Here is a 27,957-nt window from a genome sequence, read left to right on the forward strand (position 1 = left end):
TCACTGACTTCCTGCATCCAAACTGAACCACAAAACACATGGTTATCACTAGTCTACATCGCATGGTGCTGCCACTCTTTTTTACACGCTGACTTTCAAATAACCAGTCTCCATATCTTTATTATTAGCAATTTGCTAGTTTCCCAGTGGCGGTACAAGGGTGTAATTATCCCCACTGCTGCACAGTACATTTTTTGCATCCAATAATTATGCCAAATGCACGCCAAGCCACTCGCGTGTTGCTTGTCGTTAGCGATGCTTTTCAGAGTACGCTGCTCTGTAAACAACAGTAAGGTGACAACTGATTTTTGTGTCCTGCAGTGCGCTCGCCACGACAATGTGTTTGCAGCGGAGCTTCTGATCGAGCGAGGCCTGAATGTCAACCTGCAGGACGAGGACCAGTGGACGGCCCTGCATGTAGCGTGCGTGTGTGACCATGCGGACATGCTGCTTCTTCTGCTGCTGGTGAGAATCACACTTGACAATGTTATTAAGGAGCGTGGCAGTCTGAATATACAAAGACTCACTTTATAATTTTGCAAATGTACGTATTCACTTCAGATATTCAGTGTCAGTGGAGCATATACCATAGATGATCAAGCATGCACTGTGTGGAACCTGCAACATGACTTTCTATTCACTGAGAAGCACAGCCCGGTCTCTAAAAATAAAAGTATTTAGAAATTCTGCATGAGCGTGATATCAAAGAGAGCCTATTCTGTGGAGTCTGTCTTGACAAGAGCTGCCGTTGCACTGATTAGGTCCATAATGAGAGCGGTGCCAGCTGCAGGGGAGGGCATGCACATCCGACCCAGAGACTCGGTGGGCCGGGCCTGCTCTGCTGGCATTGATTAGACCCGGGGAGGCTGGATTGGAGTCGTGAGCTCCGGAGGAACCTGTGCAGCCTGGTTCTGCTGATTGGGCCCTGAGTGATTGCCGTCGCCCGTCTGTGGGGCTGGAAAGAGACACTCCTGAGAGCGAGGGAATATCTGAAGAGCTCCCAGGCAAACGGCGCATAAACCGAACATGTCAGCCCGTGCTTAGTGCGTACTGCTCGACTGGCGGTGTCTCGCATGTGGCATGTTGGCGTATTTGCATGTGCCGGGAAAGATTCATGCAGGCTGCCTGGTTTGTATAGGAGGGCGTGATAGGGCTGTGCCACATGGAATTTACTGCAGTGAGTTATGCTTTCATGATGGGCTGCACCATGACGGAGGGAAAGAGATTTACTGTTGCTCCCAGGGAGGCAGTAACTAAGTGTATCCCATTCGCTACCAAGACAGAACTAGTTCCCAGTAAATTAGGCCATATTGACACAAAACTCAAACTCTGTTGGAGGAGAGCAGGGGGTGAGGGAATGAAGGCAGAGCCTTTTTTCAGCCGTGTGAAATATGATTGTTAATAACTGATCACATTCTCTGATAGTAAAAGTCTTTATTAGGCTCCGTTTCTGCCCCTTTGAGCAAGCATAGCCTTGTGTACACAAGGATGGATTGGACCCTTCAATTTTCTGTCTTGACATCCTAAGCATGTGAATATGGTTTGTGAAAGGAGACCCCGGGGCTCTTCCTGTCCCCCCGTGGTAAAAATAGCTTCAGTCAAGCTATATTTCCGATTGAGATGCAGTATCCCTCTTCTTCTATTTATTCATCATCACACCCATTTCCTCCTCGACACACCCCGCCAGTGCCCAGTCTTCCTGCTCCTTTTTCCAGCTGCTGCCTCATCAGGGCTTAAATGGGGGATCTTTGAATGTGCTGCGTTTCCATTTTAATGAGACGGGGAAGAGTGGTCTTACTGGAGGAGCTTGACTGGCACCCTTATCTTTGATTGGCACAGGAAGGAACAGCAACGTTAATATGTACTAATCTATTGTGTCCTAGCCCGCATCTCCTCTTCCCACCCCCTCTCTCCTTGTCCTCTGCTTCTGTGTCCTTGATTTCCTGCCTACAGTTTCTACACAATGGAGTGTAATTTGCTGACGGAGATGTTACCGAGCTCGTCTTGTGGGGAAGTAGCAGTGGGGTGGGGGCTGATGAGAAGTCGGGGTGCATTTGCTGCTCTTCATCCGGATTGGCGCTAATGTTAATTCTCTTATCTCCTGCCTCCAAACAGCAGGGGAGCCGGCCTTTTCTACACTCTGTCATCCCCAACCCAGTCCCTAACGCATCCCTAGCTTTTGGCGGCATTTGTTATTGAGACCCTGGTTGGATTAACTACCCATTCAGCGGTCGAATTACTACACATATAAAGATCACATGACGGGGAGCTGTTGTCTTTTTATACGCTTCTGCCAAAATGCAAATGGCCGTCGGTTCATAAAACACATTTTTATTAATGTGAGATGTGTGTGAGGTGATTGGTTAGGTGCTAGAGTTCCACTTTCTGCCATGTGTTGTAAGCTTCAGCCACACTGTCCTTACGGAGCAGACCAGTGTGAACGGGAGCTCTGTTACCTTTCCACTGAACTCCTGTTTACCGTAGGAGGCGTGCCCTCATTAACCCTGGAATTGATTCTGTCCTCCTGACAGCAGCATGAAAGATGTCCTGCTCTGCATCAGGCCTAAGTATATTACCCACTTATGCCTAATTATTTTTACAGCAGGGGGGGATGCGATTTATGACCTCTGCATGGTAATTAAAGGTATTTCGCCAGACCAGAGAAAAACATGAACGACTTACTCACAGCTTACAAAATGTCTGTTTTGGTGTTGGTGTTCCATCTGTAGATGAAGCATGAAGAGCTTTTTGTCACAAATGCGTGGTTTCAGAACAGCATTATATGAACTGCTTCACATAGACTAAATCACAGTTTGAATCAGTTTAATCTCAGTGGATTTTTTGTTCTTCAAAAACGGCAACATCCAGAAAAAAGTGCATCTTTTGTTGTTTAAATGGAGTCCAGTATATTGAACCCCTCTAATCTTGAATTTACACGTCTCAGTCTTTATTGAATTCTTTCTCAATGGAAGCTCTCAATTTACATCTTGGTTGCCTTTATATGAACAGAAGATTTATTTTACAGACGAATTGGAGTTGGAGTTGGAGCTGCACGGCAGAGTTGATTACATGGAAGCATCTCAAGCAAATTGAATCAGGTCAAGTGAACCCGGTCATATGTCTTGAAGACGTTCCGCCCCATATCGAAGTGACTTCATGACTCTAACAGGATGTATGAGCAAGTGTGCTTGGCCTGATTCAGATTCCTGCCCGGACAAATGACAACATGTGCTGTCACATGAAAACATCCCAAAGTTGCTGCTGGAACTGCTGTTCTTCTGCACGCCACCGTTTTTAAACCCCCATTGCCTTCTTGCTTTTAGCTTTTTGACTTCTTTTGTTTATCTTGCTGATTTTTCTTTCATTCCGACTTTTTTCTGAGTTCACTCAGATGCTTCATTAGCTCGAAGCTGCCATCATGCGATCCACAAACACTGCCAACTCTGATTTTGTGTGTGTGTGTGTGTTAGAAATCCAGCAGGGGTACAGTTGTAGAGCTGACCCAGTTTCCGTGCTTGTACATGATGAATTTAAAACTCCTGAACTCTTGAGTCCTTTGAAGTTAAATGACTAACAGCAAGCCCCTGGCTTCTGTAAACTCCACTCCACATCACTTAGGTTATTTTTTTGGTTTTCGCCATTGGTAACGCAGCTCTCCCCATATTTGAAGTCCCTAACTGGCGCTTTATGCAATACTGGTTAAAACAAAGCAGTAAGTTGTCCGTTCAGTTGAGCAGTTTGAAGTCATTGCTGTTGCTCATGTCTGTTTTTTGTTTTTTGAATAAAATATATATCTTGATACAAGAGATATGACTGTATGTGCAACATAAACATCACACTGTCATAAAGGAAACTATTTTTTGGTTTTTATGTAGCATCTTGTGTTCTACAGCCTACAGAAGCTGTTCATCATGATTTGTGCAATCAGTATAAGCACTGCTTTTGTATTACACCCCACTTTTGAAGTGAGAGATTTTTTTTGGTTTTTTTTAGGTGTGATTTCCATATTCAACTCAAAGCTCACAGCTGGAAAGGTTGTTTAGGAGGGCAACGTGTCTCCGAAACGTGCTGTGAAATGCAGCGCTGAAAGTTTGTCATTTGCTCAGGGGAACTCGGAGCGCAGTACAACAGCGATGTGCCTGGGTTTGGGCTGTAGTCGTGTGATCTCAGTTGGGCTGAAGCAGTGTTACGTCCTCCAAACACCAACACCTTAAAAGAAAAAAATAGAATAGTGGATTCATCTTTGTATTGTTCAAATTTAATGCATTTTTAAACAAAACCTATTAATTATGAATAAAAGGTATAATCCTTAAAAACTCGCAAATCCTAAAGGCCTCAGTTTTTCTCATTGGTGCCAAAGCTTCTTGCTTTTGGCTATTTGGTGTCTCAGAAAGACCTCCCAGTGGACAAATTAGGAACTGCACTCTTTGAAAGACTAAAATTAATTTGATCTTTTTGGTTTTTTTAATCACTACTGAAGCATCACGAAGGCCGTTTCTGATCGTTTGGCAGCTTGTTTTGCACTCCTAATTTACATCATGTCTCTTCAGACGAGCTCTGCCCTGGCAGCCGAGTTTCCGATGGTCAGATCTCCACTGCGAACGTGTCCGTCTCAGCGGCGACGGCCCCTGGGACGGCTTTCAGTGCTTGTCTACTAGTTGTTATTGATTTCCTAGCAGTCACTGGGTTTAACTGCCATTATGAACCACCGGCAGCGTCGTATTAGCACATCCCAGTGACGTGGCGGACTCAGCCGTCATTATGTGTCTGGGTCGCGCTTCGGTTCAGAAGTCAACCTGTTAACCCAGCGTGGCTGTCGGCCCCCACCGACTCATTTATATCTGTCAACACTTATCATGCGAACCGAGGATTGGGATTTATATCACGGTATGACATGCTCACTCATCATCCTTCCTGCTACTTAATCTCTGTCTGCTGGTCTTTGTGCACCGTAACAGAAGTCTTGATGAATTATTTCTTTACTGATGGTTGTCTGGGACTGTGAGTTTGTGACAGAAGGCGTTTTCACATTAACATGTCACAGTTCCTCATTGTTGATTATCTTCCTGTTAACTATCTGGTATTTTCATAGAGCGTGGCTTCTCTATGTGTTAACACTGTTGTCCTCCAACACTACAAGACGTCTTCAGGGCTATTTTTCCAAATTAGCAGATACAGTATAAGGTGTTATTCACTGGGGGTTACACTAGGATCACCTCCAGTCACACTGCTTCTCCTGCTTGGTTATTTTCACCACCACTCATCTTAAAATGTCCTCTGCATAGCCATCTTAGCTATTTTACCAGCAAACTGAACAAAAACATATCAAATAATTGTATTATTATTTATAAATATTGCAGAGTGACCCTCTATCAACTCTAAATTTAAAATTGGGCCGTTTGTCTCACATCAAATAGCGACTATTTTGTTAAAATCAATGAACACAGGGAGTAAAGTCCATTTTTTATGGTCTCTAGTTTTTGTGGCTTTACTATGACAATGAAAGCCATAGTAAGCTTCTGTAACTGAAGCTTCCCTGGCGTTCATTATGGTCTTGTACAACTTTTTTTTATATCACATCATTACATTTGTTGTATTTTTTTAATAAAAAATGGTTATAATGAAGTTGTAATGCCTTGTCTTAATATAATAATTAAAAAAATCTACTTTTTTCCTTTCCATATATAACCTTTTTATTCCCAAATCTGTTTCTTTCGATTTACAAATCGAGCCCTAAGCATACAACATATCACATATAACATATAAGTGGTTTTTGTATGTTGTGTATATTTTAATGATTAGATGCAGTAATTTTAATGGTATCAGGTATACAAGTATGTGTTGTTGTAAGATAACTTAAGTGTATTCACAAGCATGAAATTGAAAATAATTTAATATTTTTTTTTCTATTTTTATAATTATTGTAAATGTATTATATTATATTATTATTATCTTATACAACATACATTTTTTAACAACTTATTATTTCAAAAAGAGGTAAGACTAAAAAGGTTTAGGACTTCATCTTTTTCTCTTTCCAGACACTGGAAATTAAAAACAATTTTTCTGACTGATAGTCTTTAAGTGAAGCTACTCAGTGTGTCTTCCTGAATGAGATATATCTTGACTTTTACTGAATCTTGGAGTAAATTTCAGACATTGAGCATCACAGCTCACCATGCCTGCACACACATGAATCCACACCTGTGGTTACAGATACAGAGGCGTCCTGAGAAACAAAAAGAAAATGATTTAGTTTTCCTCATTGATGCAATACACAAATCCAAGGATTATACTGTAAAGGGACCAGCCCTACTTTGACATTTAAAGAGTAAAGACAGGTTGGGGGTCTTGCATGTGTGGGTGGGTGCAGTGAGGAATATTATTTCTCTCCCACTGGCTCACTCATCATCTCATCCTTTGCTCCTCAAGCAGCGCTTCATATTGAGATAAGGCGCCTTTTCTTTTTTTTTTTCCAAATTCATGAATAGTCATGAAACAGCAGCTGATAGTTGTTGATGTTAATTAATTCCTTTTGTTAACCCCTATTCGACCCTCATAAGTGAGTGAAAACAGCTCACACGAGATAACACAGATGGGCGCTCAATGGAACCGCAGACCTCACAAGAGCTGCGTCCGACTCCAACGCCAGGAGATTTCTTGGATGAAAAAAATCTTTCCTCTGAATATCTGCAAAACATATTTCAAAAGTAAAAAGAACAAAAAAAAAGTCTAAATTATTAATGAATTAAACAACCCGAAGTTGCTGTGAGGTTTGGAGGCTGAGATTCTCTTGGTTTTGCTGATTGGTTTTCAGAGGTTAACAGCCTCCAGGTTGTTCCATCAGCTTATTCCCAGATTTTACGTTCCTCCACCCCTTCTCAGCCTGCTCGAGGACTCGATTATAAATCTCTTCACTGCACTGCAACTGGGTCGTTAGAATTCTATTAGCTGTAAATATTAAACAAGGGCCCTCACTTAGTGTCTCCCATCTCTATTATCAGGCCTCGGCCAGCGCGATCGTTATGCTGGCTTGTCTTTTACGGCCTAGCCAAACAACAGGAAGCACTTTATGACCCAAATCTTGACAGTTGCCACTTGTGTGCTGTTTTTAGTATCCAAACTCAAAGACATAATGGTAAAAATGAGATGAATTGGAGAAAAAGCTCCGTTGTTTCGTCAGTACATTAAAGTACGGATTGATTGTCTTTCACACCTTTCGGCTTTATTGTGGGAGTGTTGCATCGTTTTCACAAATAATGAGAGCAGAAGTGTTGCCCCAAAGTGAGGCAATCGATCACGACCATATTGTGACCAACGACTGTGTTGTTTTGTGAGTAACAGTCATTAAAGGAGCCCAGGGGAAGGCCTCTGGCGTTATCTTCGGCCATGACAGAAGACTGCTCCGCCACGGTCTTTGTTGAGTTAACACACAATTAATCTTGTCACAGGCGTGCATGCTAACCCAGGTAACGCCCGGTAACGGTCACCAGTGCTTTGTGTCTTTACCCCCCCAGAGAGGTGCTTTTCTTAATTCACGGTATTGTCTGGTAACGCGGTACTGTTAAGATATAAGTATCTGGAAACTAAAGATAAAACATTCCACTTTATCATTATTTCAAGTCTGATGAATGGCTGAAGCTAAAATGTTATTTTTGTTCTTTTTTGATAGTTTTTTTGTTTGTTTGTTTGTTGTTTTTGTTTTGTTTGGGTAGGCTGGAGTGAATATTCTTCTTCAGGACATCAACGGAAACATTCCCCTGGACTACGCCCTCGAGGGAACTGAAACCAGCTACATCCTCCGAAAGCACCTGGAAGAAAACGGTAAACTTCAATTCCTTGTTCGAATGATGTGTGGCGCAATAGGAAGGGAAAAAACAAAGATGTTGACATTTAACATTTACTTTGCTGACTCTTCATATCGAGATCAAGGGTTGAATCCTGTCCCTGATCCCTTTATTGGGACGTTTGCATGTTCTTCCTGTTAAATCCTTCTTAATTTTTTAGTATAATTTATATCTCGTCCCAGAGTTTTTGGAAATGGGTATTTTTCACTGTTCAACCAATATTATGCTTGGATTGGCTTCAATCCCTGTAAATATAACCTGAATGGAGCAACCTCAGAAGCTGGATGGATGGATGGTTGCTCTCTTCTCTGTGATTGTGTTTGTGCTTCAGCTATATGCAAGAAAAAAATAATGTCTGAAATGTGCCTAAATGCATCCGGATACATCCATCATGCAGGCACTTATCCTCTAATCACGTCTTCAATGTATAGAAGTAAAGCATAAAGGTAGATGTCGTAGCTAAAGCTTTCACTGATGTGTTGCTACATAAGTGTGTATGAGAATAATTGCGTGCATGTGTGAGTGTGTGTGCTTGAGTGAAGGTGAGGTGCACCTCCAGGCCTAATAACAGCAGATGGTGATTGGGGAACCGAAGAAAGGGTTAATTCTCTGGCCTGGGAATCACAAAGATAATGGCAAAATGGGAGGACGATGGTAGCGGACGAGGGAGACGGGAGGGAACTGTGCCAAACGTTTACAGTAACGCACGCAGAGAGATCGGAAAGAGGAAGTGGCTCGACGCTGACGAGGCTCGACAGAAGGAAAGAGATAAAGACAGTGATGGAGGGTTTTCCCTCATCCAGCTGCCAACGGCCAAACGCGACCCCGGGCCGGATCACATGACAACTGAAGACGGCTATCCCGTCAACGCTCAGAGCTCACAAAATACACACACGCACACACACACACACGCACACACACACACGTTTGTGCCTGTGCCTATCTACCTGGTGGTGATCTCCTGCCGTGTGCCTACCTGCACCCCCCCCCCTCTTCCACAAGGCGCAGTCTTACACACAGAGACTCTCTGTTGCTATAACAACGTGGCGGCTCGCTCCCGGTCCCCATCAAGTTTGTTTCTGTCAATTTTTTACACACGTGCGCGCACACACATACGCACACAGAAAATTCGAATACCTGGTGAAAATCCATGCCGTGACCCCCTGTGCTCCTTTGAACATGGCTCAAATAACTTCAAGGTCCGAGGCTCTCATCTGCTTACCCATCGATTAACAATTTCAACCAGTATGCTTGGGGAAAAACACTATTAGCACCCAAGAGTCCTTTTCTAAGTGAAATATAGATTGATTGACAATCAATTCACCCTTTAACAGCAACCAAAGTTGGGTCAACATCATGCATGTGCTCATGGAGCTTTGCACTCGTCCTCAGAGACTGCAGCTGCTGACCAAGGTCGCAGTGTACCGCGGCTTCACAGTGGCCTCCTTCAGGTCGACGATGCAGGATTGTTACATGCAAAAAGTGTCTGTTTAGGTGATTTACTCGAGCTGCGACATTACAGATTTAATACTGTATGTTTGGTGTCAATTTGTACAAAAAAAATGACACAGGAATAGCTCGCAAACAGCCAACAGCCTTCTCAGATCATACATTCGACGCTCGCTACCGCTATCATGCTACACCATACTCGGCAAAAACCAAATCCTCTTAAGCAGTTTAGTTCTGCATGAACTGGGAACATTTTTAAAGTCAAACATGTTAAAAAATCCCTGAAGTCACTGAAATACTTTATTTTGAGTTGCTACAGCTCAAGTATACAAGTCATTTTACAGGATTTTGGAATTTCTGTTTCTCGGTTTGGGAAGTTTCCTCGGATACAATTTCATGAATGTGCTCATATGTGGTTCGGACATAAGTCTTATTAAACACTGACAGGATGGGAGCATTTGATCCTGGTAAGGACATTCATCCTTGTGAGGATCCCTGTATGACCATTAAAGCTTGTGTCCGGAGTTTCCGTTCGTTTCCAATGTATGTATCATTTTTCAACAGAGCTTAAATCTGTTAGTTTGGTTCGATACTTTACTATAATATTAGCATAAAGCAATATAAAAATTTATTTATCAGCCCTGCCTTCGTCTCATAGACCCCCATGTTATCCAAAAAAGCGCCGGTCAGCGTCAGCCAATAGACTTCGAGCTTCCGCCTTGTCGTGCTGTCAATCAAAGTGTGCACGCAGCCAGAGAGCACGGCCGCTCGCCCAGGCAGAGGTGAGTTAGCTACACAGCAGCCGCCGTGCTCACCTCGGATATATCCACTGTCTGCTGAACATCCACCGTAAACAGCTAAACATGGAGGATGCTGTAGGACTCGGAGGCTCTCATTTTCACCCGACAGATATTTTGCGTGCACAATTAAAGGGGCGTGGCTTGGTCACTCATGAAAGCAGAGGGAGGGCGGAACCTCCAGACGTTGGATTAAAAAAAAACCTCTCTCTTTCAAAACTCCGGACACGAGCTTTAAGGTTAAATAAGAACGAAATTGCAGGAATTGAAAGTAAAGCATTCCTGAAATCCATGTAAATGCCCATGTGTATGTTTCACTTTGAAAAAGATTATATTCTCTGTTTATCAGTACAACCATTCATCTTTGTTATTGCATGTTCTCCCTGAGCTTGAATGGATTTTCTCTGGTTTCCAAGTCCACCCAGAGTCCAAACAAAGGCTTAACTAAGACACATTTCAGGTTAATCAGTGACTCTAAATTGAATTTCATTGTCTTTAATTGTCTGTTTGCCTCTTAATGAACTAGTAACCAAATCAAAGTCACCTGGAATCAGCTGCAGCGTAACTCTAAATTGCATGAAGCAGTGTAGAGGATGAATGGATGAACAAAAACCATGAGAAAACTCCTGCTTGAGAAATCTCAGGAGACAATGAAGAAGAAATCCTCTTCTTCAGCAGAAAAATCCTCCGGCTCAACCAGCCTCGGAGTGAAAAGCAGAAAAGAACAGCAGAGAACAACAACTGCGTCTATTACAGTGCAGGCTGGGAGGGTCGAGAGCCTCAGATCAGGAGCTATTAGCTCCACAGCCAGCGAGACCTGCAGTGAAACACAGAAAGCAGAGAGCACAGCAAAACTGAGACGTATCGTGTAGGTTTTCTGTTTTTAATAACGTCTCGTTTGATTCTCTTCCCTTGAGGACGTCGCGCCGTCTGCTTTCACAGGAAACTCCTGCACTGTGACTTTCTGAGCTGTGTTGCTGTGTTCAGGTGTGGATGTGTCCTCCATGCACGCCATGAAAACCCAGAGACCCAGCACCATGCTGTCTGACGTTCGGCAGCTCGTCGCCACGGGGGGAAGCCTCAACCAGCCCAACGACGACGGGGTCACTCTGGTGAGTAAAGCCACGCACCCCGAACTCACGTGAGCCATCTTACTTTGCATCTCTGCATAACAGAGTTCATCACCAGGTTTTGCAGTTCGCTCTTTTATTTTTTCCTTCCTCTTCCTCTTGCAACTTAAATTTCTCATTCTCTTTGGTTTGCTCCGTCTTTGAAGCTCCACATCGCCTGTGCCAGCGGCTACAGAGAGGTGGTGTCGGCTCTGCTGACGAGCGGAGCGGACCCCCATCCCGCCGACAACAACTTCTGGACACCTCTCCACCTGGCCGCTAAATACGGACAGGTATGTGACGGCCAGCCGCACGGAAAAGCGCCTGGCGTTAATTAAATGGAGCCTTTAATTTCAACCCGTCAAGCTGCATTGATCCGGTATGATGGCAGCCATTAATGGAGATTTGAGGAACTTGTTGACGGAGAGCAGTGCCTCGAGTTACCGTGCACACACACTCTGATGAACTGCTGTTTTTTTTTTTTTTTTTTTTTTGGGATCTATTGATCAGAAACATGCGAGCACTGTATACACATTTGGCCCAGCATTTTAGATGAGCAGTTGGGAGCATTTTAGATGCAGCAGTTTATTAGCCTCTCGGAGAGCGGAGAAGATTGATTTCATGACGAGCAGTTGGGAGAGGGAGCTGGCGTTTTGGGAGTGGTCCAGCTGCGAAGAAAAGGAAGCGATAAGATTCAGACGATGCTGACCCAAGTAGATATTTAATTACATTTTGGGTTGTGTGCTTGGCTGCTGCTGACAAAGAGAATTTATTCTTTTGGTATTCTCCGTCACCTCTCTGGTTCATCTATCCCCGAGCTATGTTTTCCCTCACATGTTTTAAAAATTCTCTCCTTCCTCTCAGATCTCTCCAGGCTTTCTGTTTCATTCATACCGATCCCGTGCCCTCATTTCCTTCCTTCCTTCTTTCCTCAACTCTTCCAGTTCTTAGATAATTATCATTTTGTGAAGCTAAACGTGCATATCCTGAGATCAATCTACACTGAACGCGAGGCTCTTTGTTTTTTAAGATTTCCATGCGTGTGTGTCACATGTAAGTGTATTTGACTTGAGAGTGGCAGCCTGGAGGATTGGAGAATCGATTAGGTTTTCTTTGCAGTGCTAAATCACCTCGGCTATTGGCTCTGTACTGTTGTGGGCGCTTCGCCTGCTGCATACAAACTACGCCCTGAGTCCTCTTAACATTTAGCTTCTGTCACCTTCATCTTATAGACAGCGACAAGTCAGTTACGCAGGACATCCAGGGTTCAAGAAGCATCCACTCAAGTAGATTACTGCTTTTACTAATAAATCTTTTTTTTTTTTTTTTTTTTTTTTTTTTAATAATGACACAGAGGCCATCTGCATCTCGGATAATCTTGCTTGCAGCTGTGATGCTGGCTGGTGCATTAAACTCTGAGGCCCCTGCTGCAGTGTGGCACACATAAGAGAGCGACCCTTTAAGAAGATGTATGACCCCATTACTGCGGCTAATTAAGCTTCCCTCTATTGGTCTAGCGATAAGTTGGACCCCGGCTTCTGACTTTAACAGGGTTTGCAGTGACTTTTCAAGTTGCAATCTCTAAGGGAAATATTTTTTTTTAAATACTTTTGTGTGAGACTGTCAGGTCAGAATGACACTGTGTTAAAATATAGCACAGCTGGGCTTGGATTAATTTAATCAGAATGAAGGTAATTTAAAAACTCAGGAAATATAGCAAAGGCAAGATTAGACAAATTCCTTTTAAGATTTTCTTTTCACATTGCCGAATACTGAAATACTGTTCTGCATTTCCAGCAAGGTTGTTGTGTTCCCGCTGACCCTCGTGTACCGATAACCTTTTCCCGGTCCTCCTCTAAACTTTGACCCACTGAGGAGTTCAGAGCCCGTGGTGCTGCTGACGTGCTGCCAGTATTTATAGAGCGTAAGTGGCCCTGAAACAGTTTGTGGGCCGACGAGACGCTGTGGACTCGCCGCTGAACAGCTGCTGACACCAGTCAGAGCCCGTCTGCTCAAAGTGCTGAGTCACTTTCAACGCTCTCGTTCTGCTGTGCAGTGTCGGCTGCTGCTACTGCAACAGCATTTCTACAGCACGCCAAACATCGAACTTTAGAAACATTAGACTTTTCTTGATCTACTTTTACATTCAGCCTTTGGGAAACTGTCTCCGTCACCACGGAAGCTGGCGTCTTGGAGTCTAAATGCTTGAAACAGCTTCTTGCACCAGGAAAACATCTGGGACGGCTTTATCTTTGGTGGCGGTGTGGGTGGATCGTCGTCACAAAGGAGACAATACAATCCCCGTCTGTCTGTTGACGTGCTTAAGGTCAACACGCCGAGCCTCGTGCTGCTCTTGATAGAAGTCGAGCTCCGTGTCGGACGGCGCCGCCTGTGTGTACAGTCTGACTGTCATTGTAAAAGACTCCGGCACTTCGATGGTGGTTGTAATGCAGGAGTGGATCTCATTTAGCCGTCAGTGCCTCCCAGCTGTTTAATATTCCTCAGTGAGTGTGTTGTCTATAGCGCCTCACCTCACAGTGAAAATGTCCCCAGTTTTAGAGTCTGATTGAGTTATTCAAGGTTATTTGAGGACCTGGAATTTGTCATAAGTGTGAAAGTGAGAGTGTGTGTGTGTGTGTGTGTGTGTGTGTGTGTGTGTGTGTGTGTGTGTGTGTGTGTGTGTGTGTGTGTGTGTGTGTGAGACTTTATGTCAGACCTGTTCTGGGTGTACCCGTGGATCTACTCTTATATTATGATAAAGCTCAGTGCAAGTTTTGGGTGTTTAATATCTGAATGAAACATCCTGAATATTTCATCACAACATGCAAATACCGTACAAAAAATAAACAGCAATGCCTCTCAGTCATAAAAAATGGACGAGAATTAAATCGATTAAGGAAAAAAAGAATAAATATTTAAAGGCTTTCATATATTTTTCATATGTGCATAACTTATAGATATCCCTACAGCTGTAGTGTATAGAAACCCATTCATACCGAGTACAAACAGCAATTCCTCTTCTTATTGTTTTCCAGTGTTTTTATTTGTCCTTCTTCCTGCATGCTCGCATGTTTTATTTACTTTATTCTGCGCTGAAAAACATTTTTGAAGGAGATGTGAAACTGAGGCATCAAATGAGTATTCAGATCATATTTCACTGTATATATTTCATACGACAGATCCTCCACGAAAAGAGGTGAGACAGAGTGCAGTAAGAAGACGAGGCAATAACAAGCAGGAAAGTAGAACAAGTCAGTCTGCAGAGACGGTGCATCTGTGCTGGTGTTAAAGGAAAGCCTCGACGGAAGAAGAAAGGACAGAGGTGACAGACATCAGATGTCAGTGTGTGTGGAGCTGGCAGGTAGAAACGACGGGGTTCCTTCGCTGTGATACTTGTGCTCATTATTACAGGATCTCCTCCGTCAGGGGCAACACTTTTATAAACCTGTTAGTGTGACAGAGGCTCGGAGAAGCTTTAAATTCTAGGTCAGTGTCGTGGTATTCCACACCACGTTAGCATGATCTACACTCAGTGTAGCGAGTGGGACCTGTATTGAGCCTGTATCCTCAGTAGGAAATGCAACAATTCTGTCTTTTGTTATTGCACTGAGTTTCATTTCAATGTATAAAAACATGGATTTTTTTTTTTTTTCCCCAATCTCTTACAGACGAGCATTGTTAGCCGACTCCTGAGGCACGGAGCAAACCCGACTCTGTTGAACTGCAACCAAGACAAGCCCTCTGGTAACCTCTCTTTCTTTATTTTTTTTTTGTACATTCACATAAACATATCCGCACACAAACGCAAATAACGGCAGCCTGACTGGGCAAAAAAACACTTCAACAAGTGAGAGGTAATGAAGCAGTAATACAGAGGGAGGAATTTTCACCCTGTTCAGTGGAAACTGTTCCAATGCATTAATGATCAGTGCGATAATATAAAAGACAAACTCAAGCACACACAGCCTCATGCACTGTGTACACAGAGAACCAAGCTCCCGTATAATCAGTCTCTGGTGAGCCTTTCTGTGCATATCTGAGTGCATCTACAATTGAGACCTCATTTCTTGATGAAAGGAAATACCAGACCCTCATACCGTACACAAATAAGCACATATCGTACGAGCAGTGATGAAATTGAGTTGTTAGCAGTGATGACAAGGAGAAAACATGATTAATTTGCTAATAGAAAATCCTGCACTGTTGTGGCTGCAGGTACAGATGGATACAAGCGTAGCAAAGGGGGATTACATTAACTCCTTGTGGTTGAATGTAGTGGTGAATTCATGTTTATGGATGATATATATGAAAGATATCTGAAATTGTTTTGACTGTTAGCCTGCAGCTATTTTGCTCGACAATAAGAAATCTATAGATGTAGCTCAGACATCGTCAAAGTCATTGTAGTGTATGTCTCTTCGCTTCGGCTAACTCGTGTTTGGGTAATGAAATGAGCACTGTTACTTGGAGTCCAACTATCTAGTGGGATCTGACAGGAGAGACACTCTACACTCGCATTTGACATTTAATTATTATCTGAATGAGCCTCCAACAAGACACTAATTAGGCCGTTCAATTTGCGGGAATGTGATACATCTCATCTAAGATGATGGCCCGTGATGCCAAAATATGCACACATTCCTTCCAGCCTGTGCAGTGCGGCATCCCGTGCATGTTAGCCGTCACGCAAAATAAAGCTCAAACCGGCTAAACAGATAAATGGTCACCAGCTCTGCAAACCAGGCGTCTGCGTCAAATCACCCACTGTGAGTTGTTTTTATCATCCTGTCTTAGAAAACCTCCGTAATAATAAAAAATATAAAAAGTAAAAAGGAGGCAGTCAAGGTCTGACCAGAAAGGTCTGAAGGGTTTATTTCTGAAAAAGAGGTTTTGAGAAAGTAAAAACAACAAAATAAGGATACAGGTGTGTGCCTCGAGTCAAAAAGCGACACAAGCTGTGTGTGCATGCTGGATTAGTCTGGGGATGGATGCACCCACATGATTTTTTTAATTACAGACCAACTGGAGACTTACATTTGGATATTGGCCAATTTCTACAATTGATATGAGTGCGTTATTGTGCAATTACAATGCTTAGAAATACTTGAGAACTGTTTTAATTCCGTTAAATCTGACTGTAACAAATAGATTTACTGGCACTTGAACAATATTTGTAGTCTTTTTTAAATAAGAGGCTTGATTTCACATTTGAAGCGCCACACGCATTATGAACTTGCATCTCTTTGTATTGTTAAGGGGGGAAAAATATTGTTCTAATCGGAGCACTTGCACACAGTTTTGAACAGATACTTGACACTGCTATCGGAGCAACCATAGTTATGAATATTTTAATAGTTTTATGTAATAAAATACTGAATTCTCAGTTGAATGCTAATTGTTTGTGTCACAAAAACACTAATGTGTGAATTAAAAACATCTAAAAAGGGTAGATTCAAATCCTGCGTCTGAAAGAGCTTCTATGAAACTGCCCTATGAACTGGACCACTGACTCTTATATAAAGTGGCTCTAAATGTTATTTGTGCTGTCATGATGAAATGTGCAGGTTTTTTGAATTTACCTCCTCGCCTCCCCATTGCGAGATAAAATATCACAGTTGCCTGGAACCATTTACTCCCATGGTTTAATCATGCCCCTCACTGCCTCACTTGGGTCTTAATCAATAGCTCCTTCCAGCGAGTAGACCGAGAAAAGCTTGACGACAAGCCCCCGGAGACTGAGGCAATACCCTTGTATTTCACGTGGAGCTCCACACTCCACTTTCTGCCGCCACTTGACAAACGAAAGACAAGAGCAAGAGATGGGTGTCAGGGGACTGTCTGTCACGCAGAAATAAAAAGACAGGACGAAGCTGCTCCCCTCCCCTCTGCCCTGTTAGACCTTATTACAGACAGGCGGAGCGTTAACCCCCTCTGCACTGAGGCACAGTCGGATTCATCTACAGTGAGCTTCACACCTGCACTGAAGTCTCATCCCTTCGATGCTTTTGGAAGAATGTTTATTGCAGAGTTTGCATTGAAATGCTGAACAACAGATGTGTGTGTTCAGACGTTGCGGTGTCGGAGGCGATAGCAGACATGCTGCTGAGTGCGGAGGAGAGCTGGCTGCAGAGGCTGAAGGACCCCTCCACTCCTCTACCCTCCACTGACCAGCGCTACGATGGAGGATCACATGACCTCAGCACGCCTGTCAAGCACCTGTGAGTCAACAGTTCACTCCACATAGTCTCAACATGTTTTATTTGGGGGATTTTTTTCACAATTTGCCCATTGGAAAATCATTTCCTACCACTGCCTCCATCCAGAAACCCCCTGGGTGTCTCCATCGCGAAGCGAGACAGCTTGCTGGAGAAGTGCGCCATGTTCAGAGAGGTAGGCGGCGCGCTGAGCCGTCAGCCGTCTCAGGATAATGGCCTCGATGGCCCCTTCAGCTCTGGAGCCAGCAAACTGGAGCAGGTACCTCGTCCTCTTACAGCTGCCACACTTCAAAAAACCCAGTAAGAGCTTGAGTGCACTGATAAGTTCAGATGTCCAGAGGGATTACAGCAGGAGCAAGATTTCATATGTTCCATTTGTTGCTCAGTCCTACTTTTCTGAATGAAGTAGGGGTCACTCTGAAATGAAACAGACATCTAGAAATCACATTTAAGTCTGTTATGGTATTTCCACATTTTAAATAAATGACAGTGAGAAGGCCTGTGGTTTTCAAGGTTTTTGCCCTTTGGTTTTGCATTTAAACATACAGCAGGAGCAAATTTGACAGTGAGTTTTCCAGATTTCTTCTAGTTCTTAGAAATTGTCATAAGAACATTTTTTAAATGTGCAGATATCATTGAAACCCACAATGATCTCGGTCCCTGTGTGGTAAATAATATTCATTTAAACATTTCATATACCACAGATCGTTCTTGCTCAAAGACCCACAACAACATAGAGCTTTTTGAGCCAGTTCTATATTCTCAAATGGCAAAATAAGCTAATACAATCCATCCAATGTAAAATCCTTCTTGTATCTGGTGAAAACAATGTCTGCAGACCTCAGCCAGAGATAACTGTGCTCCCTCTCTGAGTTTCAATTTAATCTTTGGCGCTTTCCTCAGGTCAAGCTGATGCCTCCAGCGCCCAACGACGACCTGGCGTCCCTCAGCGAGCTGACCGACAGCAGCCTGCTCTACGAGATGCAGAAACGCTTCGGCAATGACCAAATCTACGTAAGGCTCCACCGTCCCTCTGCAGGGCAGCCAGGAACTCTGCTCGGCACCAAACATGCAGTAAAACACTGAAATCGCGCTCAAAGCACAGAAGTAAACATGGTTATAAAGCGCGATCTCCCCCCCGGCAGAACTGGGACACGCATGAGTTGTTTATTTGTTGTGCAGCGTTGTTTACGGTTTGGGGATTTCTGGGTGTTACAGTTGGACCGCAACATGCGTTCTTGGTTCCCATGAGTTGCGCAGTGAGATCCCCTCCAGCGTGTGAACATGTAGTTTATCCAGCTATAAACGTCACACACAAACACAGAACCTCTTCTGGTCCAAACCGTGATGAAAACACTGACTGGTGAAAAGACGTAAACAAACGACACAAGTACAGCCTGGAGCTAAAGCCCGTCTCATTTGTAATGCTAGACTAGCGTTGGCTGTGAATAAAGGACCAAACCACATAAACACATTGGACATTTAAGACAATAAACGTTTGTGTTTTTAACTTTCGACCTTCATTTGTGCCCTGCTTTCAGATTCATCTGAACCTGTAGCTGAAAGTAATAAACACATTAACAAAGGGTGATTGAAAAGATATTGAAAGTTGGATTTACACGTCCTTAGCAAGTAGCTTCTCGTCAAACCCCAACCAGCTTTGCCCTATTCCTGTTTCTTTATTGCTTTATCTCATAATTGTAATCCAAAACTACATCTTGACCAGTAAATTCATAATTTGTGTGGGATCCTGTGGCTGCCAGAGCGGTCGGATTTGAGGGTTCAAAACCTCCGAATGGAGAATGAAACAAGGGAAACTCTCACAAAATCAACATCATTCAAAAATCAGCTGAATAGAAAAAAAAAAAGAATTCATACTTATATTGAAGAATAGAATGGCTTTGTCTCGATCAATTGCTTCATTTTCTCCCCTGTCCTTTGAAACTCCGGTTGGGCTTCATGCGGATGGAGCTCAACAAATCCTGGCCTGTGATCAATGTGGCGCTATCGGTGAAGAGGCGGTAATAGTCTGTTATTACAGACGCCCAGATGGGCACCCGGCAGTAGGGTTGGTCCCAGCAGGAGACTTCGACACGGGGATGACAATGAAAGGAGGGACAAGTGGTGGATGAAGAAAAGAGAAGCCATTAGAATAATGAGTGCTGGATGCAGGAGGTGCAGTCGATTTGAGGGAGGGAGGGAAAAAAAAACAGAAATGGTAGCAGAAAGTGAGTTAAAGAGTTGTCGCCTCAACAGAGTGTGACTGAACACGGAGAGGTTTGGATCGCTGTCGTGCTCTGAACTACTTCACTTTTCCAACAAAGTCACTCGTGAAAATATTGACTATGAACTTAAACTTCACCATGAAATGAGCGAATGCGTTCGACCTTGCGTGTTCAGTGAAGAGCATTTTAAGGAAGAGGTGAGCGGAGAAATGGCAGAGGACAGACGTCAGGAAACAAAGCCAGTGAATGCTCCATATGTTCTCAGCAGGGCGGTCGGAGACGGGGCTTTGATGAGGGGTCTCCGCCGTCTGCCGGGATTCAGGGACCCGTCCGCCTCGAAATCTCTGAGCAAAGTGGCGAGAAACTGAGGAAGGATGCAACAAAAGGCCGGATCGTTGAAAATCCTGTCATGAGAATAAACATAGTATACAGTGAATTCAGCCGTGTGTCCGCAGGCAGCGGGATTTTGTTCAAGTCATTAACCTTGAGCCAGGGCGAAAGGACAGGGCAGCCTGTTAGCAATACCGGCACTTTCCCAGGAGACGGAACATTACGTAGCTTTCAACCTGCCCTGGGGGCTCTTCGCAAGGAACACGGGGTTAAGAGTTTAGTGGAAAGGGTCAGAAAATTGGTAGTGTGCTATTTTTATCTGATTGGCCTCGGGGTTTGTGTGTGTGGAAGGATAGATATGTTGTCTTAAGCAGAGAAGATCGTTACCCTGGTTATTGTTGGAGGTATTACTTTGGCCTTTATTGTCTAAGACGGCCTTTTCTTTCTGTGTCGGGTTGACAGTTTTCCAGTCAAAACAAAACTGTGCGACAGATGTTTCTCAATTAAAAAAGACTGAAGTGTGTTTTTCTGCTTTTGTTTTTTTCAGACTTACATTGGACACATCCTTCTTCTGATCAACCCAAACAAAGAGCTGCCCATCTATTCCACTTTGGTAAGCACTCGTTTATGTTCCCTGCACGTGACTCAAACTAACTCGTAACTAAAAACAGAAAAAGAAAAAAAAAATGAAAAAAATAAAGAAGTTTAACCAGGTTGAACCAGGTTTAAGGTATAACATTTGTAGTTTGAAGTTGTTATTTTTGTGCTTAAGCCATTGATATTGATACCTTTCACTGTGTTGAAAGATTTTAATTTCACCATTATCAGTGAAAACGTGCAAAAAGATAAAAACTGGACCAATGCATAATGAAAACCCTGTATTATTTTTTATTTTTAAGAATATCAGCAACAGAGATTGAGTACAATTAATGACTGTCCGTCCACAAGAATGAATTACCTCCCCCCAATTTGAATCCCTGTGGTGGAAGTGTCTGGCGGATGTCGGTGAGGATGACGTTTATGTGGCGCTGATGGTATAAAAACCTGTGAATTCCTGGGCTGCACTGTGGTGAAAGAGGTTATATCATGCAGTTTTGCTAAACTATGCAATATGCAGGCAAAGTGATGCTTAGAAGGAGGCGTGTTTCTGTATAATGCAGGACATGAACCGATGAAATGGACCTGGTGGTTGATAAATAATGCAGTCTTCCTGTCAGTGATACACGGTGTAAGGCTGACTTTGCATAAGCCACAGAGAAGAGCGAAAGCACACACACACGCGCACGCACACACACAGTCATTCCAAACTCACACAAACTGTGTTACGTTACTCCATTTGTGGTGGATCAGAAGTATTCATCGAGAAAAGCATTTAAATAATAAACATTGATTGAAACTGGTTGACCGGCTCTTTAGTTTCGTGATGTTGATTTGTTTAATGTTGTGACGCCAACAGCGTGAGTGTCACCGGCTTTTAAACAGCAGATGAATCATTTCGAAACGAGCTGAATTAACGCCAATTTAAAGACTCGCCCATGTGGAGGAGTCGCATGAAGGATGAGGCGTCTCCTTCTGCCAAGCGCCCCCCCCGCCCCCGCCCCCGCCCCCGCCCTCCCTCCTCCTGCCGCTGCCTGGATCCGCTCCAGGCGTCCCCGGCCAGCCGGGAGGACGTGAGGAGGACCGGGGAGGAGCCGGTCTGAGGAGGACATATGTCACAACACGTGTGACCTGCTGGCCGTCTGTCACCTCCTCTGGCCTGCAGATCCTCGCCCGGCCCCGCCTCCCGGCTTCGCTGGCTGCTCTGGCACCTGTGTGACGGACCGGGCGCACACGGGGATGTGACAGTACAGCGCACAGTTCAGAATGAACAATGGATGCTTTACTGTTTGAGACGGGGCAGCTAGAGGGTTCCACCAAGGCCGTGTTTTTACATCCCACATAGTAATAAAGGAATGCAGATTCTGGGTTTTCATGAGTTTTTTCACAAATATTTGAGGATTTATTGATTTATATAGTCCTCTCTGATGAAATTTTTTTTTTCTTGAAATTTAAGGAAACATGACTGCAGATCTCGCTGACCTGCTGTCTTCCTTTCACTTTTTTGAAGCTTTTAAGTTGTTGACAAGCAAAGTGTACTTTCCCTATTGACAGACTCTCAGGAATCATTTCTTATTTGCTTTATTGGTTTTTGCAGTGACTAGATAAATCCCAAAATAAGCATCTTCTCTGCTGCTGTCGAGTTTCTTGATTAAATGCTTGTCAGTGTTTTCACAGTGCATTTTGGATCTCTGATCACTCAGATATTTAATTTCACCCCCTGCTGATATTAATAAATGACATGTGGTCCTTCGTATTTTCCCAGATGTGTGTTTGAATCAGAAACAGAGCGTTGAGATTGAATTTCATGGTACCGTCACGTGGTAAACCACGGGTTTTAGTGAGACTGACACGCCTCGAAAGTGACACCCTGCTCAGTTTCTGTTTTCCTGAAACTTTATCTCCCGCACTCCTCTGTCTGGATGCGTGTCCAGGTTATGTAAGCTCCGTCTCTCTTTGTCTTTTCTAGGTGAGTCAGTTGTACCTGAGCTCCACAGGCCGTCTGTGCTCTTCTCTGCCACCGCACATCTTCTCCTCGGCGGAGAGAGCTTTCCACATGATGCAGCAGGAGAGACGCCCGCAGTGCTTCATCCTGAGGTACATCGGCGGTCCATTTAAATACACCCACCCGCCGCTCTTCTAGCTCCAGCGGTTGTGCGTCGGTCTGACAAGAATAGCAAAGCTGTTTACTGGTCGGCCTACATCAACCTCCACTTTGGTTCTAAACTTTGAGTCATGATGAAAAGATCAGATACAGCGGGCTGAAACCATATTCAGCTTGACACTTGTGCGTAAGATTGCATGTTCAGTTATGTTCGGTTCAGTGCTCACTCTTCCTGGCGGACAACAGTTTGCTTGGCCACCTGGTTTGTTCACGCCCCTCCGTCACACACCTGTTCACCACTCCCCGAGAGATTAATAGCTCTCAGTCTGAGCCGGGCGGCGGCCCCGTTCAGAGATGGATGTTTGCCTGAGGCGCTGAGGCGTCTTGCTCTTTGTCCTCGGCCGGAATGATTGCAATTAAACCCCCCGTTCCGACTCTCCGGTGAAATTCCCGCTGAGTCGTAACCAATCTGGCAGGGACTTAATGCACCCCGGCCACAGGCTATCCATCTCGCTCACACACACGAACACACACGCCGTACATAGGACTCGCGTGTACACGCGTTGCTGTTTTCCTCGGCGCTGTCCTTAATGCGCTTTATCGTTCCATTTCTTGTTTCATTTTTTTTGGTCGGGCTTCATGTTGTGTGCTTTTCGCACACGCTCAGCACACAGAGACTGTCTCCTATACATCTACAAGCAATCAGTTGCGAGTTCCCCCGGGGGCAAGTAGTCTAACAAAATGCCCTTGAAATCTAATAAAACCCCGGTAAATGAAAAGACAGTGAAAGGACCTTTGGACTTGGCACTCAGCAGGGCTGTTAGTTGGAAATACAGCTACACACGTACACGCCGAGAAACAGCTCGCCTTAGCATACTGTGGTCATTAGTAAGGGCTTTTGACCTTGTGAAGCCATCTGCTTGGTGTTACTACACAAGTCTCAATTCTCTGCGTGTCGGTGAGAGTCGGCGCGTGAACTGGAGAGGCGCCGTATGTCAGATTCAATATCCGATCAGCAGAAAATTAAAACCAGGACCCCGGTTGTGTGTGAAAAGTGGCTGTGAATGGAGCCATGGTGTTGTGAGGAGGAATGAATCGGGTGGGGCGGGGAGTGTTGTGGGGGGGGGTTCCCTGAAGGGGTGATGTCAGGTGGGTGGAGGTATTAGTGTTACGTGACATATGTGGGGAAAACATGTATCTCACTTTTATTCCTTTGGGGGAATGTGATTAGTTTTTTTGTGTGTGGCCCACTTTTTCTTCTTTCTTGGAGAAGGTTTTTACTGCATTACATGGGGAAATACAATCAAATATGCATTAATGTTTAATACAGTATTAGTGCAACAGCTGCATATTAGGCGTTTAGTCAAGGAGGAATTATATGACTGCACATACGTACGTTAAAACGCCTATTCATGAAGACCGAACCTGGGAATTAAACCTCCACTTTCCTCCTTCTTGTTGTTTCTCTAGTGGGGAGAGTGGCTCTGGGAAAACCGAGGCGTGCAAACACATTGTGAGACACCTGACGGCTCGATCCTGCCCTAAAGGCTTTCTGCTGGAGCCCAGAATGAAACATGTAAGTCTGTCTGGACGCGTCTGTCTCAAAGATATTCTTCTGTTTTTCACTTCAAGCAGTCTGTGGGCAACAAGTCCTGCAGACTGGCATGACTAAGAAAGTTGTCGTGACTGTAGGTTGGCTTCATGACTCTTGAGTTGCTCTCAAAATCAAACATTCATGCTCTGTATTGCCCAACTTGTGCAGTTTGTCCAATAATATGTACTCATCTGCTGCTCCGTTTTCTATATGTGAGAGGCTGTTAGTTTAGGATTGTGCAGAATATTGAGGAAAAATGTGTAATTATGTTCCTGGATATCAGGCAAGCAACAGTCGAAAAACCTTTCCCAGAACAGAGAACCATTGAACTGTTGGTGTTAGACGAAAGCAAAAACATGCCTTCCAGCATTATCTTCCCCCCAAATTTAGCATCTTCCCACACACCGAATATAAAAACAGCCCCAAGTGTTTCAGGTCATCTCTTATCGCTTTAGTGATTCCTGCGATTTCCCAGTTGTTGCGGTTCAGATCCGTTCCTGTAGTTTCACGCTTGATTTACCTGCTCTGCACTCGGTGTGTCTGTCAGCCAGCCTGTCAGTTGTGCAACAGAAGCAGCGTGGCGCCGGCGAGGATGGCCGTGTGCAGATGAAGTCATCTCTGTGTAGTCGATATCTGGGTCAGCTCGTCATTCTGGGACACCAGAAGTGTTCTGAACAGACGGTGGAAGTACATCGACATCTAGTGGTACAAATGGGAAATGCACTGTATCGGCCCCGAGACCAAAAAAAGGAATCTTCTGAATATCATGTGAACATGAAGCATAAAGCCATGTTTACTAAAAGTACATAATGCAGTTCTGATAAACTGCTTTGTGGAATCTGCAGGTGAATTGTATCCTGGAGGCTTTCGGTCATGCAAAGACCCTGAAAAACAGCAACTCGAGCCGCTTCATCAAGCTGCTGACCCTCCAGTACTGTGAAAAGAGGAGGACCCTGCTCAGAGGTAAAATAAAATACACAATAGTGTTGTCATGATAGGAAACTGATGATGATGGCTGTGTAGGACTCTTCGGAGTCTTTTTTTTTTGTTTTTTTGTATTTTGTATGTTTTGCTAGTTATTCACAACTGATTGCATGATGTGGGGCAGATTAGGGGCAGATCGCATAAGTTTACTCCTCTTTTGCTCCCTTTCGTTGAGAAGTTTGAAAACTTTATTACTAAAGACTTGCTTTAAAACTGAATTAAAGTAAAATGTGTTGAGACTGTCAAATCAGCATAGTGGGCCTTTAAAAAACACTACATTAACTCTCATTTTTTCCAAAGTTACATTTTATTTGTTTCACACATTTATAGTATTCTTACAAGTCGAGCTATCGTTGTTTTAATCATGTGGACTGTTATTTGTGAATCACACCATCAATATTGTGCTTCTATGAGATGAGATGCACTGCCATTAGGCACCAGCAGGGGGCAGTAAAAGCTCACACATTGATAGAGCCGCAAGTGTGCCACCTTCTATTTATCCATTTAATTGGGTCTGTTAATAAGGACCACTCTGTCATACAATGCTGCTGTTTCCTTTTTTTTTTTATTTTTATTTTTTTACCTTTCCAAGCCCGTGTGCACACCTACATGCTGGAGAAGTCCCGTCTGGTGCACCTGCAGCCTTCCCAGCACAGCTTCAGCATCTTCTACCTGATGGCTGAAGGCCTCTCACCTGAAGAGAAAAGCGCACTCTACCTGAACAATGTCCTGGCTCACAGGTATGTGACTTTAGAGTGCTGTGTTTGCATTGTTTCTAACTTTATTCCCACCGTGAAGCTGACCATCGCCAAGCCCCCCTTCAATACATACAGCTGAAATGCACTTAATAGGTGAAGTCCAGCGAATGTGCATGCACACGTGTTCTTATGTGGAGCATTTGCTACCAATTCCTTAGAACTACACAATAATAATGATGATTTATGAAGGTTTCCACTCAATAAGAAAGGCAGCTGCCAATGAACGTCATAAATGATTATATGTAGTATGGAAATTGAGTCTTCTGCTTCATTGTGCTGATTTGAAAATGTAAGTTTTTTCCCATCTTGTCACATGATCAGTCATGCCTTATGCCCTTTACCACCAAATACCCTAATGCCACCAGCAGTTGCAATTAGATCAATGTCTTTTTTTGTGTCTGTGTTGCACATGTCAACTCATTTGTGTTTCTGTTTGCTGAGAAAATGTGTGACTTACTGTCAGTGTAGCAGGAATCCTCCGTAATAACCAGCTGACCTCGTTCGGTCTGCCTCAGAGCCTGAAAATACCCTCAGCCCCGCTGATATGACTCCATGCGCGCGTGTGTGTGTGAGATGCACTCCTGAAGATTAAAAAAAAAAAATTCACCCTCTTGACTCCTGCCCAGCTCTCTCCACATTGTAACTGCAATTGTGCATGAGATAGACTCATAAATCTGCCGGTTTGAGGACCCTCTCTCACCCGGAGATGCTCACATAAATTCCTGCTGAACATATGGGTGCCTATTTGGAAGCGCCTGTCACCATACGGTTCCTCCTCGCTTTGTTCTGGTGTTCTTGAGGCATGCTTTTTTTTGGTGTAATATTTTAGTCAAACATTCAATTTTTTTGCCCTGCAGGTATCTCAGTGGAGGACTTCCGGGGGAAAACGTTCCAGTTGCTGCAGCTTCGACCCAGAGCAAGGAACGCCTTGCTGCTGTTAAACAAGCTCTGAGATCTCTGGGCTTCAATAAGCAGGTATTGATTGGCATAGCGACGCTTCATTTGGCTTTTGCCAAAGGTTGCTGCCAGCACAGGTGCTGATGTCCCAGACCTTGAAGTCACAGGTTGATTATGCAGCCGTTAAGGAGATTTAACGCAGAGTTTTGCCTTTCACTGCCTGATACTGCAACTTGTGACAACTCTTTTCTATAGACTCAAATTAAATAGAGATATATTCAAGGAACTGTCAGCTATCTTGAATTTCACGGTCAGGGAGCACATGGTCAATAGTGACACAGGTAATTCCCCTTGTTCGTTCAGCAATGATTGTCCACACACTAATAATTGACAACTGAATAATAGATTGGAGGGTAGTGAAGGTAAGTAGTTGGAGCCAGACTCCCAGTGATTTTGTAAATTGTTCCTCTGACCGAGCGTCCGCCTGTAGGAAGCATATGACCGAATTTCAACACGCGGTGTTGATTTATGCAATCTGCGTGCGTGCAGCCCACATTGGTACAGTCTGTCCTGAGCTCTCAGCCCATTATCAGGATCTATTCTTAGCTTCCCAGTCAGCATCTATCAGCAGTGAGTGACCATCATCTCACCTTTTAATCCACTAGCAGTCAATACGCACAGACAAGGGAAAGACAGAGGAATAGAGCGCTAGATAGTGGTATTATCAGAGGGCACAACTGTCCGCCGGATAAGAGTGAGGCCGATGGACGGAAGAATGGAGCGGGGGTGGGATAGGAGTGGAAGTGATAGACCACCCATTGGTCTCTGTCTAAGCTCCCATCAGGGGACGACTCCCAGTCCAGACCCAAAGGTCAATCGTCATTAACGCTCCCAATCGTTTCTTTTCTCCCCCTGGTTGGCTTTCTTCTCCTCCCGACACGGGAGGGGAGGGCGGCCTGTCTGTGTATAGAGTGTCAGACAGAGACTAATGCTTGTGTTTATCTCGCAGATATCAGCTCCGGTATCCTGCCTTGAGAGAGTGCAAACGCAG

General features: G+C 44.1%; 1 protein-coding gene across 4 annotated transcripts in view; it reads left to right on the top strand.

The window, feature by feature from the left end:
* The window catches only part of myo16 (myosin XVI), a 109,587-nt gene that overhangs the window by 42,397 nt on the left and 39,233 nt on the right, over positions 1-27,957 (top strand). For all 4 annotated transcript variants that reach the window (XR_003933158.1, XM_030111287.1, XM_030111288.1 and 1 more), the window contains 14 exons: positions 322-465; positions 7,716-7,824; positions 11,081-11,205; positions 11,370-11,495; positions 14,871-14,946; positions 17,270-17,420; positions 17,526-17,676; positions 18,321-18,431; positions 20,520-20,585; positions 22,539-22,666; positions 24,144-24,249; positions 25,113-25,230; positions 25,844-25,991; positions 26,867-26,984. Coding sequence is in view for 3 of the 4 variants with exons in the window: in XM_030111287.1 (XP_029967147.1) it covers positions 322-465; positions 7,716-7,824; positions 11,081-11,205; positions 11,370-11,495; positions 14,871-14,946; positions 17,270-17,420; positions 17,526-17,676; positions 18,321-18,431; positions 20,520-20,585; positions 22,539-22,666; positions 24,144-24,249; positions 25,113-25,230; positions 25,844-25,991; positions 26,867-26,984 (1,677 nt within the window). In the remaining variant the exon portion in view is untranslated. The remainder of the gene's footprint in view (positions 1-321; positions 466-7,715; positions 7,825-11,080; positions 11,206-11,369; positions 11,496-14,870; positions 14,947-17,269; positions 17,421-17,525; positions 17,677-18,320; positions 18,432-20,519; positions 20,586-22,538; positions 22,667-24,143; positions 24,250-25,112; positions 25,231-25,843; positions 25,992-26,866; positions 26,985-27,957) is intronic.

The sequence above is a fragment of the Salarias fasciatus genome, chromosome 16, assembly GCF_902148845.1.
Source record: "Salarias fasciatus chromosome 16, fSalaFa1.1, whole genome shotgun sequence".
Classification (NCBI taxonomy): Eukaryota; Metazoa; Chordata; class Actinopteri; order Blenniiformes; family Blenniidae; genus Salarias; species Salarias fasciatus.